This window comes from Argopecten irradians, chromosome 12 (genome assembly GCF_041381155.1).
Source record: "Argopecten irradians isolate NY chromosome 12, Ai_NY, whole genome shotgun sequence".
Classification (NCBI taxonomy): Eukaryota; Metazoa; Mollusca; class Bivalvia; order Pectinida; family Pectinidae; genus Argopecten; species Argopecten irradians.
Genome location: NC_091145.1, coordinates 29,051,546 through 29,066,750, shown reverse-complemented (window position 1 = coordinate 29,066,750; position 15,205 = coordinate 29,051,546). Strand labels below are relative to the sequence as shown.

At 33.0% G+C, this 15,205-nt stretch overlaps 1 protein-coding gene across 1 annotated transcript; it reads right to left on the bottom strand.

The window, feature by feature from the left end:
• Positions 1-7,434: 7,434 nt before the first annotated feature.
• On the bottom strand, positions 7,435-9,562 carry LOC138336841 (uncharacterized). Its single transcript, XM_069286434.1, has one exon. The coding sequence runs from the start codon at positions 9,474-9,476 to the stop codon at positions 8,265-8,267; it is 1,212 nt and encodes a 403-aa protein (XP_069142535.1). The 5' UTR covers positions 9,477-9,562; the 3' UTR covers positions 7,435-8,264.
• Positions 9,563-15,205: the final 5,643 nt, after the last annotated feature.

The following is a 15,205-nucleotide window of genomic DNA, read 5'->3' as shown; positions in this document are numbered from 1 at the left end:
ATAACACTGAAACGGATTAATCCATATTGCAGATTGACAATTACCTATACTAGTTGGGCGACACCTGAAGGAGTGTCGCGGATGAAATGAAGAGAAGAGAAATGGGAGATAACTCTTGTTGTTATTCTTAAAAGGGACCAATTTCATTAGGTAATGGAAAATATACCAGAGTTTGAAGTCATATCAGGATTTTAGTCTATTTGACCCGTGTGACCATCTCATACTGATAATTCTGACAACATTTGACTCATTTTCTATTACAAATGACCAAATAATGCTCAAAAATGTGTTTTACCTAGGGGGTAAACTTGACCCCCTCCCCAGGGGGAAACGTGAATCCATCTGTGACGAGTATTTGAGTCCACTATTTCCGGAATTTTAGAAGATTGTTGAAGTTTTAGCCTAATTGACCCCTTTTGGCCCCAACCCTCAGGTCCCTAGGAGACCATATAATTCAAAATTTGATTGACCTTTGGCAATGAAAGATCTCTGCAAAATTAGATTAGGTCACTGGAGACTTCATCTCAGGTGACTTCAAAACTGAGTCCTGCATAGACTTCCTTTCAAGATTACAGAGAAAGTGGCACCCAACTTCAAACCAACACATATGTACAGTGAACCACATTATACAATTTCTTTGATGTACGTTAAATGATCTGATTACCTGTGTCTTCTGTTGCCTGCAGTTTCATTGACCGATTTGTCAGGTGTAATATAGCCACGCCTCTACCCGCAAACACTTGTGTTTCTATTCAATGTCGAAACAAACAATGCGGTTTGATTGACAGCTGGCGATCAGTTTAATATGAAATAGTGCAGGGATAGATAGTATGTCAGTGATAGTAACCCCTGGCGTATGGAGAAGGATTAGGCTATTACTCTGAGCAGGCTCTTTTCTTAAGTAAAGGTATTTCTTAAATAAAAGAATGTGGCATTTTATAATTGTCCCTATGACATACAATTAAGCAAGGAGTTCATCATAATTGCTATTGCTGCCTGGAATATGCATTTTCATGAATAATCATGTAAAAGTCTCTGCTAGCTACTCCCATTTTATCGAAAAATAAGTAAAAAAATTGGTAATAATAGACAATATCGCCTAGCTGGACACTCATTCTCTTACAAACACATACATTTTAGAGAACAAGAAATGTTAAACAGTTTTTTACAGAGAAAAAAAAACAAAATAAAACTACTGCTATAATCAAGCTAAAATAACCAGAATTCATTTAATATGGACTATTTCGTTTCATAATGACATGGCATCAAAGATTTGAAAAATATCATGTACTTACATGTATACATGTATATACACGAATAATCATGTAAAAGTCTCTGCTACCCCCATTTTATCAATAAGAAACTGTTTTTCCTCATGTAGATAAAAAAAATTGTCATAATATAGACAATATTGGTCTGACCGAATACTCAATCCATAACAAAACATACATTTCTCTGTTTTCGCAAATTCTTTTAGTGATATTGAGCATTTTGCTAGAAAAAATACCTTAAAAAATAAACAAATAAGCCAATTACCTCCCTTTATCCAATCCAAATGAAAACTGTTCATGTGAATATTTAAAGAATATAAAGTTTTTAATTAAAAACCCACGTACCCTTTTAAGTCAGTTGTCATTTTCAACCCTTGATGGTATACAAATGTACATGCATCTGATCATACTTACATAAGATATTTAACAATATAATATGCTTTAATCAACAAATGCCTTGGAAATGTATAATGCTAATTGGAATTTCATGTTTGGCAATTAGGGTAATGGGTTATATAACTTAATAAGTGCCAATCTTTCTAATTATCATAACATTTATGAGACCTTTTATATGAACTCTATTCGTGGGGCCACAGTGGCCAAGTGGTAAAGATGTCCCGACATATTACCACAAGCCGCCCACCTCTGGGTCACAAGTTCGAATCCGATGTGGAGAATTTGCCAGGTACTGACAGCTGGTCGGTGATTTTTCTCCGGGTTCTCCGGCTTTCCTCCACCATCAAACCTGGCACGTCCTTAAATGACCCTGGCTGTTAATAGGACGTTAAACTAATAAAAAAGAGAACTCTATTCTACATCCGAATTGGAAACACATATGGTACCAGGTAATTAAATTATTTTAAATCCTTGATACTGCTGAAGGATATGAAAATCAGTTAAATAAATCATCACATTAAGGATCTTTTTGTAGCTTTTATACATACGCAGAAATGAATTACCTGGTATACCTTTCATGCTTCTCTTTTGTTTTATTAATCATTTACATGAATAGATAACACAGCATATTTATTTTTTATATTGAGGAAGATTACCTATATATACACACATTTTTTTGTATATACATGTAGGTACTAGTATTTAAAATAGTTACTGTTTCCAAGTGTTATTCATTACAGATGAAAAAAATGTCAAGAGCAAGCAAATCATATACATATATTTAAAAGTCTATACCTTAACCGAAATAGCTTTCAATTTATTAATTTAAAAAAAAAAATTTTTTGATTTAGAAAAAATTTGAAAAAATTTCTCAAATTCAAAATTTATCTGTTTCTAAAATGCTTAAAACTGATGAGGCTGTTACAAGTTTGACATTCACTACTGTATAGTGAGTGTTATAACTAGGTCGCCTTTTACCTAGATACTGTATGATATTAAAAAAACCCAGAAAAACTGTTGTTATCTTGGAAATAAAATGTCAAAATATCCTTAAAGGCTCGTGGTATATCAAATTTTATCAATTTAAATTTCATAAATTTCAAATGATGTAGCCATGAGTGTAAGATTCTTTTTATCACATAACTAGTATTAATCAAAACATAGTCAAAATTTCAGTAATTCTGACAGGAAAAAAGGGCATCCATGGTGCTTAGTTTAAAGCGCACCTTGACCTCAATAAATGTATTAAATGACCACCAGATCAGAGTACAGGGGGCACCAAGAAGATATCAACAACTTCCTTTACAAGGAAAAATCTTACAAATTTTCTTGAACATTGTTGATTTAACTCTAGACCTATTGAATCCTTGAGAGAATAGCCAGGGCTTAAGCTCTGGGTCAAAATTTGGATTACTTTCAATTCTGTTTTATGTAAGAGTGGCGAAATCAGGCTTGAATTCAACCGAGATAATCATACAACATCACAGACGTCATTAATATCTACGACGCCACAATAGTGTTCGTCTTACAAAATTTATGACATGACCGTATATAACATTGCTAAATGGGTCAGTGTGATATTATACATGTACCGGGGTATGCTAATTTTCACAACGCGGGTCAATCTGAAGATTCCTGTCGGCATCCTAATTATTACGCAGTAGTTGACTATCACTATACACAACACAGCAAAATTGTGAAATGAATTTTCATTGTTAACATTATTGACCTCACCCACCCAGTCTGTACAGTAACTTAAGCCTAAGCAATTATTATGTGTCATGTAAAACTGCAGTGCATACAAATGTACATGTATCTACATGTAATAATGTTGATCATATCCATTGTCAAACTTCATTGTTACTATTTTTTCTGGTTTGTTTTCTTTAGTTGTCTAATATTCAGATTACTTAAAGGCGTTTCGGTACCTTCTGAAAGTCATTTCGCCATGTTTACTTTATGATACCGAAAAGACTTCCGCATGTACCGAAATGACATGTAACGAAGCTACTGTGTGTGTGTGTGTGTGTGTGTGTGTGTGTGTGTGTGTGTGTGTGTGTGTGTGTGTGTACGCTACATGTGAGCCTACGCACTAACGAAACGACATGTGCATTACTTTATGGTTTAACTACTAGCAATTTAATCATATGATCAAACAATATATTAGGAGATACATATATTCAAACGGCATATGCCTCAAAGGCAGTACAAATGTCAGTTTACGTGCTGTTAAGCCACGATTTAGAACGCATGCATGGTCCTGTTGTCAGACAGTCACTCGCGATGATGATCATAAACAGATTGTAAACAGTAGCCTACCTAACGTTATATTTCAGGCCTACAAAAACAATCAAATATATCTGATAATACTAATATCCACCGATAACGATATTGATGTCTATAACAAGTAAAATGAACAATTACTTACCTGATAATGCCGGATTTAACTTGAACATCAAGGCGGCTTCAACGTTTTTACTCAACCGGATACAAACAATACACATTCCTCACAGGGGGCGCGATAGTCTGCGCCATGATTTTGTGCATTCGAGACGGTGCACACAGCTCCATTTCATTGTTGCACTTTTTGAGCGCATTTTGTAACATTAATGTGATGATCAGTGCATAAATTATTTACGCATTTTTAAGATTTTTAGTTAGTTCCACAGAAAATTTCATAAATATCACTCATTTTTAAATGGTACATTTGCCGGTCCAATCGTTCAGAATAGCTCCGAAGGAAGGCGCCTGGGACCCCGAAATATCTCGTCTGTTGTGGAAATTTACCGAGAACCTGCGAAATACCACCATTATTCAAGACTGTATTGGGGTCGTTGTATGTAACATTTCCAAAAATCAGACATACCGTTTTGTTCAGAATTACAAGGACTATTTAAATGTAGAGTCTCAGATTGTTAAGTTTTTTAATTATTTCACTAGGACGAATTAAACAGAAACCAGTGATCAAAATGCCGATTTTTGCCTGTTTGACCTAAAAAATATCACCTTTAATGAATTTTCGTAGCTGACACGATTATTTCAATCGATAGATCACGCTGAGATTAACTTACATTCAAAATTTCAGCAAAATATATCGGTTAGTTTCCTTATTACCCAAATCGCGAAAATAAGCGGGTTGATAGGTTTATTTAGCCGTGTTAACATTTCGTTCTAGAACGAAAACTCTGTTGTAACAGAGTTGTCGTTCTATCTCTTCATTTCATATTTAGAAATTCGAATTGTAAATGTCGCCGAAGGCGCGATCATTTTTGTGTTTTGGGGGGTCCCAAGTCGAACATTTTTTTTAGAATTGATTGATGTGCACGCAATTGCGTCTTTGCGTCAATGGTAGCTAACTTTTATCAGTGAGTTTTTCTCAAGTCTTTGTATTAAGGTGAAAAGGTAGTCTACCCAAAAAATGTCAGGTCAGCAACAGGATGATAATTATAAAAATAAACTGTATTGTCCTGGTTTAAAGGAAACATAATCTACCTGAGAAACCGATCATTTCCTGTCCTATCTGAACAAGTTATTCAGCACGTTAAAGCAGGTGATTAAATATGATCGGTCTGATTGTAGATAATGTCCTTCAGTGACTCAGGTATGTGAAAAACACAGAACAAAGCACAGCAAAATACTTTGATTTCTTTCATACCTACGGGTGTAATACTGGCTGGTCTAGGGCAATACACTCATGCCGACTGAGGCTGTATTGCATGGCTACCCATGGAATAAAGCCTCGTGACGTCACAGCGTCAACAAAATTTCTATTTCCTCTGTAGTTTTTATCATTTTTTTTTCACAAACTTGACTGGTTTTACTATAAAAATGCAAACAACGGAATTTTTGTTGAAAATATCATGTAATTTTTCATGTAAGAAAAATTGACTTTCAGCCGTAGATTTCTTCGAATTTTCAAAATGACGGGATATCATAGTTTGTAAAATTGCAATAAAACGTTGAGGTATGAAAGAAAAATACTCTTTCATAAGTGGATATGAAGGTTAGGGATATTCTACCCTCGGGATCAAAAAATGTTGCAAAACCCTCGGCAAGCCTCGGGTTTTACTACATTTTGTGACCCTCGGGTAGAATATCCCTATCCTTCATAACCACACATCAAAATACTTTGTAATGTTGTACCTCTTCGTGCTGCATTGATACCTGCACATTAATTAGTATTATATTAGCAAACTATAACACTGTGGTCTAAGTTAAAGCATTTATATGGTTGGTCTCTATATCATTACGTCAGTGAATCTCTGTGGATCCAGTTCGTTTTAGCCTCTTTCTGATGACGTCATCTGAAACGAAACGTCTATCGGTGACCTGACCAATAACAGCTATCGTATCAATAAAAACGTGCATAAATTAAATCTCCAGCCGTGATCGCTCGTGCGATAGTCCTGTGGAAAAACATGGTGAAAGTTATAGAATCCCTCTCCAGTTGTCAGAAGACTAACAGGTATATTTTCCCCGGGGTCAATACGTATATCATACGGTTTATAAATTTTTAAAGCTGATATTCATATATTTGTCATTATTTTGAAATCACATGTTCTGATAATGAAAATCCAAAGCTGCATTCAAAAAATCGTTTTTAACACACTAGCATCTGTATTGCACCACATTCTAGTTTCAGAATTTGAAGTTGAAGTTAAAACTTAAAACAGGGTTGCTTTCGTTTAAGGCTACAATAATAGTTACAACAATAACAATGAAATTCACCGATGGTTTATTGTAAAAATTGTACAGTGTTCGCTAGGCTACTACAGGACATCTATTTTTTCTGATTTTATCTTTGACAAGTTATGGTTGATCTATAATTCATTATTTCAACTCAGTTTCATTCTTTTATAAACCAGTATATGATATATGAATATGACTTCGCGACTGTTATCGTTGTAACACTCCAGGTATATTCAGGTATCGATATGCTGTCAATAAATAACAATATTTCAACCTGTGGATGTATTGAAAACTGAAGTGTTGCCAAAATTGTCTATGGCAATTTAAAGCATCGCGGCCCGGTCATATTATTTATAAGAATTACAGAGATGAACTCCTCAATACTAATAAGAATTTAGGAATATAGTACCGTCGATGTTTATTAGAATTGAGAAACATGGAATTCTAGAGTCTATATTTTACTGTATCACTACCGATCATATTCTTAGTCAAAATTACTGAAGATGAAATTGCTGCGGTAAAGAAAAATTTGTGAACATGAAAGCATCTATTTTAATTATACAAGTAATTCTAGAGTCTATGTGAATTTACTATATGGCTACCCGGTCATATTGTTAATCAAAATTATGGAAGGAAGAAGGAAGTAAGGTAGATTTGGGGAACATGAAACCATCGATGTTTATTCTAATTGGGGAACATGAAACCATCGATGTTTATCCTAATTGGCAAACATGAAACCATCGATGTTTATCCTAATTGGGGAACATGAAACCATCGATGTTTATCCTAATTGGCAAACATGAAACCATCGATGTTTATCCTAATTGGGTAACATGAAACCAATGATGTTTATCCTAATTGGGGAACATGAAACCATCGATGTTTATCCTAATTTGGGGAACATGAAACCATCGATGTTTATTCTAATTGGGGAACATGAAACCATCGATGTTTATCCTAATTGGCAAACATGAAACCATCGATGTTTATCCTAATTGGGTAACATGAAACCAATGATATTTGTTAGAATTAAAGGACGTGGAATCATCGATGTTTAATAGAATAGAAAAACATGAAATCATTTTCAAATATTTTATTTGCAAACGACGATTTATGTCAGTAGAGGATTAGACATCAGACATAGCCTTACATCTTCCCTAATATAACTGATACGAACAAAATAAATATGAAACATGTATACACAAGATCAGTTTTATGAAAGGGTCAGGGGATGTAGCACACCGTTCAGGACATATGTATACATTGTCCTTAATACATGTAACTGTAACTCTATCAACATTTCTAAATGAACACGTGACAGTGTGTGTTTCCCCAAAAACGTGATATTAATTCTAAATATAATCGATAGTATGCCTTTTTGATGATATGAGCTCGATCTACTCAACATATAAAGATTATAGCGTTCATATGCCATCCATACCTCTACACACTATGCTATTAACGATGAAATTCTCCAAGTACACTAATTGGAATAGAACCATACATGTTTATCGATTTATCAACTCGCTGTTTTAAATATAATATTCAAATATAGATATTTCGAGAATATTCGTGGATGCCATACTAATTTATCCAATTACACACTTCACAAATCTGAAACAGCATAGCATTCAATACCAATGATATCAAACTAAAGCGTGATCGCTTGTGCATAACGGTAACATTTTAACAAAGAATTAGTAGCTCTAGCTCTGGTAGATGTTCGTGTAAAACTTATATAGACATAGGGAAAGTGTGGTTACCGTATAGTATAACGCACTTACAGCTGACTATGCAAGTTATGAAAAAACATACATTTGAAATTAAAATGATACAAAAAAAACCATTTGTTCTAAAATCTTTTCTGAGACATCCTCCAGTTTTGACATAGCCATTCTTAGCAATCTATTAGCGTGGGGAGAGTACCTCGCCCGGATAGTAATCGTTAATAGTATATCGTGAACAGGGCACAAGCTCTTCTTCTGTCAGACAGTAGATGCTAGAAACATTGGTATTCAGATAGACAGCCATCATTCCAAATCCACTTTTTGTCAATATCATCACATCACATTTCGTAAGAGCGAAAAAATCTACCACAACTCTCCTGTAGCCGCTAGCTAGACCGCCGCCTTTAACTTTCCAGTCTATATGGAGGATTCTTCCTTTTGCTTCAAGTAGATGAGCGAATAACGATTTAGTCTGATTACGTACATCTTCAGAATCTGTCGCAACAAAAATACTGTAGTTTTTATTTTCTAACGTTTTAAGCATATTCCAAATGTCTTTCAGTTGTGTCTTTTTCGTGTGTATATCATCCCCGGGTATTGTCGCACTTCCACCCATACGAATATGAGCACAGGCAAGTTTGGAAGCACTTCCTACAAGCAATTCCACTTCATCATTGACACTCTTTGTAGGCTTGAAAAGAGTGTGGAAAAATTCATAATAAATGTCTGCGTAATGTAACTGAAGCATCCATGGAATGACATTCTGGATATTTCTAAACTTTCTGAAGTGATTAGTATAGTCCCAGTTAAAGCGGACAAAATTAACATCTCTGGAAAAAAGATTACGTAGACCTGCTAAATCGCCTCTTCCAATAACCTTAGGGACCGTGCTGAATAGGTCCTGATAGCTCCACGATTTTCCTTCCAGAATGGACGAGTTGTATCTCCAATCAAATGAAATCGGACTCAGATAATCCTCCAGATTGCCAGATTTTGAGTATCTAATGAGAAAATGTTTTCGCACAATAACGGAAATGACGTAGGCACTGTACATACCGGACATTCGGTCTGACCACCCTCCGCAGTCCCCTGGATGTTGCACGTCACAATCATAAACGATGTATCCTTTCAGTGGTAGAGCCCGTAATGGTGAGTGGTCTAGTTTAACTTTTGTACTAGAAATGTTGTCAACTTTTGTATGGAGAATATTTTTTACTTTTGTATAAGGAATGTCGTTAGCTTTTGTATAAGGAATGTCGTTAGCTTTTGTATAAGGAATGTCGTGAATTTTTATTCTTGTCTTTATATCCGTTCTTTTAGTTTCTGGGGACTTGTCCGGGGGCATGACAGATGAACTATCCTCTCTGTTCATGTATTGGAATGCAATTAACATTAAGCAAATTGCAATACCTGCACGGCAAAGAGACCACCTCCTTCTTTTCTTAAAAAAGAAAGAAAAACATTTGAAGGAAGGACATTGAATGTCATAAGGTATATATCATTAAAGGCAAAATTTCTATAACAGTTTTTAATAATAATTTACCATAAGGGATATTTTACCCTTATGAAACTAAAGATTATTTGTAAATACATTGAGCTTTCAAAAGTAAAATTTTAAAGCTATATTAAAGTTATATTGTGTATATATTTTTATCAGTGTGTGTAGCACATTTCATTTAGATATTGATATGAGAAAAATGTGTGACACGTATGAATTCAAAAGGAAGATTAACTTCCGGATGTTTCGGTCATCTTGAAATTGTTAATCAAAAGAAGTCACGCGTTATATAAGAAGATTACTTAAGTGATATCGGAAACTATCATATTGTCCTAAAATATATTTTTTTTACCCTTTGGCACCGTACGGCGGTCACGGTGTGTGTAACCATTGTATTCGTGTCGGCTGTCAAAAATTGAACTGAGAAAGCCGGTTTGCTTATGATTATCACCTGTAGCAATCCAATGTCTATATAAGTCTAGAGGTTTAACTGGTCATTACCAATATACCTCTGAATCTAATCGGGTGGCTTGACTATTATTTCTGTTATTGAATACATTTCTTTGTAACCTATTTTTACTATAATTATGATTACTTATTAATTGTGTATCTTCAAATTGTAAATTGTTCAGTAATTTAATTATTGTATTTGTACTTAATAACACCATGCGATTTATCACGTACTGTAATTGTACTATGTATTTCAAACTCAATGTGTAGTTTATAAATACAAGTAGTAAATAATTGGAATCGATGTTAATTAATTTCATTTTCCGCCAAAGTTACTTATATGGTAGAAATCTATCTTAATTATGGACGTCGATATTATAATTGAAATTAGCCAACTTTGATAAGGTCTCGCAAAGCGGAGACCGACATATCGTATTTAAACTTATTGAGTTACGTCCCTTTACATTGCACTATGTGATGTTAACAACTTTACAGGTTAATTATAATGGTTTACCTTTGTATACAGCATCATTTTAATTATAATGCTATCGGCATATGTTGATTATTGTAGGAATATAGATCATAAGGATTTAGGTAATGAATCCTATTGAACAGACAGGATATATTTTGAGACAATAGTCGCATACCATTTGCCTTTAACACTTGTAAATATGAAATTATTAGATGTTGTAGTCATGGAATTGTTAGCCACAACTAGATAATAGTCTTTAGAATTTGCATGTTTACTCATAAATCTCTCTGTATTTTATAATAATTAAGAGCATCGGTGATGTTGTCATCATCGGAGGTAACGTCACAACGTGCTCATTGCTATTGCTTAGATTATTTCATATTAGGAAATTTTCTTATTTTACGATAATCTGTAGTTGGTCAATTTATTGAATTACTTATAATTAAGATTTTACTATTGTTAATTTACCCGTCGGCTTCTTTTACGCAAAGCGTATATTATGTACTCTACCGTAAAATAACCATTTCCCCTCCATTTTATGAGTATTTCCCCAAAACAAAAATAATTTTTTATTCAATATTGTAATCACTTCAATATTTTGGAAAATAACTCGTATTCGAACTACTACAATATAAATTATGATTTATTGCTTTCGACTGTATTTATTTACCTATAATCCTCTGAAACTTATTGATAGTTTGACTATTTTTACGGAACCAACTACAGCTATAAAGACCGACTACAAACAAACCAAACACACACAAAAACTACATAAAAGTACTATAGGTACAAAATTACTGACATCTATAGATTTGCATGATACTATAAAATGTATAAGAAGTATGATTTGAGTATTGCCTTCTTTCTAGAACGCAATTACATTTAGTGAATCGTATTTTGTATTTCAGCAAAAATATATAAAAATATTTGATTTGTTTTGGAAGGAAGCAAGAAAATATCAAAGAATGATGAATGAGAGTATAAACGTTAATCATATGGAATACTTAAAGTTTTTTATTTGATTTGCAATTTTGAATGTATCAATGTTGAATGCATGTTTTAAGTTTTTCACTTCCGAGGATATTGTGAAATATTCATCATACCAGTATGAAAGTCAACTGAGGATATAAAGCAAGTCTTTTATTTTATAGTTATACTTTCTATTTAAGACATTGAATTGTTTTGCAAAACGAAATAAATAATTGCTGACACATTTTTATCTAAACCTTTTCTTGTGGAGAATGGGAATGGCTTGGTATACCAAAAGAAAATAGAATATTGTACGTATTTTAAATCATGTCATGTTGATATCGGAGATGAATTTCACTATTTTTTCAAATGTCAAAAAAGCAAAATAAAAACTATTATAGAAAAATATTTTGCTCAGTACTACACCAAATATCCTACTTTTTAACAATTAGAGCGTCTATTGAATGTCTGCAGTATCCAAGTTATGAACAAATTTGCAATTTTTCTAAGAAAGGTAATGATATTACTTTAAATTAAACACTATACAATTCATAAATTTCTGTATTTCTATACCTTGTACATGTAAATATTGTATCCATCTTGTCATGTATATGTGTATGTATATCACATGTATGTAACACATTTTCATGGGTTTGAGAGAAACAATTAAAATCTTGACAATGTAGCCCAGTAATTACATTACTCTTTCAATGAGATCAAGAAATAAAAATATTGTTGAGATATTAGATATAATTGGAATTAATACAACATAATCATACTTTACATAAAATTACACATGTGCCTGTACAGTCAAGAAGCCAGACCGGATAACTTCACGCTCGATAAGATATTGCATAATATGCTCATCTAACCGTGTTTTTGCTTACAGTTTATCTTTAGACGTTTTAGGTCTTAAGGAGCCTATAGACTGATTCTTAGGCGGCACAGACAATGCACGTTAAGATTTTACAATGGAATGTTTTCACGTAATAATCATGTATTTGACATCAAAACAGAATATGTGTGTTACAGTAATAAACAACAAAATGAATCGCTGGTCGAGGCCATTAACACACGGAAACTTCCGCACGTTTTGTCAAGTATATAAGATGACTTAAGAATTTTTGAAGTTTAACTTTGTAATTTAATAATGGTAACTTTGACTTGACGGAGGAATATTCCGGAGTGTCCAGAACATTAATCTAGTTACGTAATAGAATGGATAATAAAAACTTTCATAAAAGTTATCGAAGTAAATTGCCAGAGGGTATACACAATTATCACACACATGTAAAGGTTACAATTGTTACAAAGCTTGTTGAACAAACATAAAGATCCCATGCCTAGTTTAATGGGGGACCTTCAAATAGAGAAAAGAACCGTTTTCAATGAAGTGTTAGAAACTAACACATATCTTATTGGTGAGCTGGTTAACATTAGAAAGGAAGTTTAATTTCTAAATGAACAAACATTCAGGCTCAAAACTGATTTGGGTAATGTGAGAGCACATTTAGAGAAGCGTGCACACACATCTGACAGTTTTTGTCAGACCGATGTTGATATGAGTTTTGGGACTGGTACATTTTAGTACTGCTCCGCTTTTGAATTCCAGGAATAGGTCATGCCGAATTAGCCCCGAGGTCCCTATCGCCAGCAGCACCCGCTTGGGACATGCGGATGATGCCACTGTCACAATTAAAACGATATCCTCTTTATTAAATTTATTAAACTCTGTTTAGCCTTTAAAATGACTTTCGTGTAAAAATGAGTGTTTTAAAGCCAAATATCGCCCAATACTGGCCAACAAAACGACTAAATACCCAATACTACCAAATACTACATACAAATAACTTATTAACCACACGTTTAGGACATAATCTGTTTACTTATGTTAAATTAAAGATGCTCCACCGCTGACAAATGGTATTTTTTCACTATCAAAAACAGTAGCAGACGATTTAGTATTTTTCTTCAGTTAAAAAAGATACTTACTTTACACCATTACCACCATTGAAAAGTTTGAGCTTCTAATTTTACTTCAAGTTCAAAATATGAAAAATAATTAATTGCATCCCGAAAAAATTCCGTGGCACTATATCCTATATGGAATGAAGTACTGATTGCGCATGCACAAAAGGCGAAATAAACTATTTTATATTATTTTTTGTGTTAATTAGGCATATATATACACGATTAAACACCAATTATTGTTTAAATGATTAATATCATTTATGCTCTGTCGGCGGTGGAGCATCTTTAAAATAAAATTTGTCTTATAAAATGAGTTTTGTGTAAAAATGTGTTTTAAAGCCAAATATCGCCCGGAAATTACCCAATACACAACGACTAAATGTCCAATACTACATATAAATTAATGTAATTAACACTCTTTTTGTCATTTTTTTCTTTTGTATTTTGAATGATATTTTGCCTAAATAGGGTAATTTTATTGCAAAATTTGTATGTCAAATAACACCATATACCGACTGAACCAACATATAAAACACAATAATACTTTTAAATATTAATTTTGTTAAATGAAGATTTGGCCTTATTTCTAATTTTAAGTTTTTGCCAAATGTGTCTTTAAATACCCAATACTGAAACAAATTAACAAATCAATACTATTAAAATGCAACAAATTAGATCAAAATGGTGAGATTAAATCTTCATTAGTTTATATTCATTAGAAGAAAGTCAAAGTCCCGCTTGAAAAAAAACAAGTTTTTTACCACTCAACACATCTAAATAACTAACCCTATAACACGACTTTCTAATTATAATATTTCCAATATTTAATAAATGCTAAAATCGTGTTTGTTCCAAAATATCGATAGAAATGTTCATTATTTAAATATGTACTTATATGCCAATTTTCGCTGGGAAATTTACTTTTATCAGATTACATCTCATTTCATTATATACATCAATCCTTCTTGATTCTATTATATCCCATCAATTGACAAACATGGATTACATTAATTTCCTGTTTATATGTCAATTTCCCTTTTTATTACTTTTCTTTAATTTTCCGATCATTTATTTTCGTATCCATATCTGATCCTTTTTATTTCGGTTTGCCCCTTTTTTAGATATGTATACTCTTTTGTATATAGCATTTATACATTTTTGTATTTCATGAATGAATAATTACCTTTATTATCAATGGATCTAACAGTAACTAACCAACAAAATTAATCGGGGTCAGAAACAATTGTATACATATGTATACATATATATACGAAGACAAAAATAAAGACACTGATAAATCTGACGAATTAAATCACAATTTATTTTGGCAGCTTTTTAAGAAACCAAATAGTATGAAGGTACCATATCGAAGATACACTATACTGAATGAAAATATGAAGGTAAAATTTGCGAAACCTGGCCAAGTTTTTGAAACGTTTGTCTATGTTTATTTTCGTTTTTAGGAAACACTCGACAAATCGACAATTCTATATACACACCCTACGAATACATCTTCACAAAACAATATTTCAGGTGGGACAACAGCCTATATAACGATGGGAGTACGGAACATATACAAGACATTAATGAGCCAATGGAATAACCTTAGCATACATCTGTGAATTTTCGTGTTGTCTTCTTGTGTAGTGGAACTCTTGCCTTTAGTTTAGTAAGGCACAACACTGCACATTTGTATTTATGAAACTGTAATACTATAGGTTTACACCTATTTATTATCTTAAATGGTTGTTTTTATTGTAAG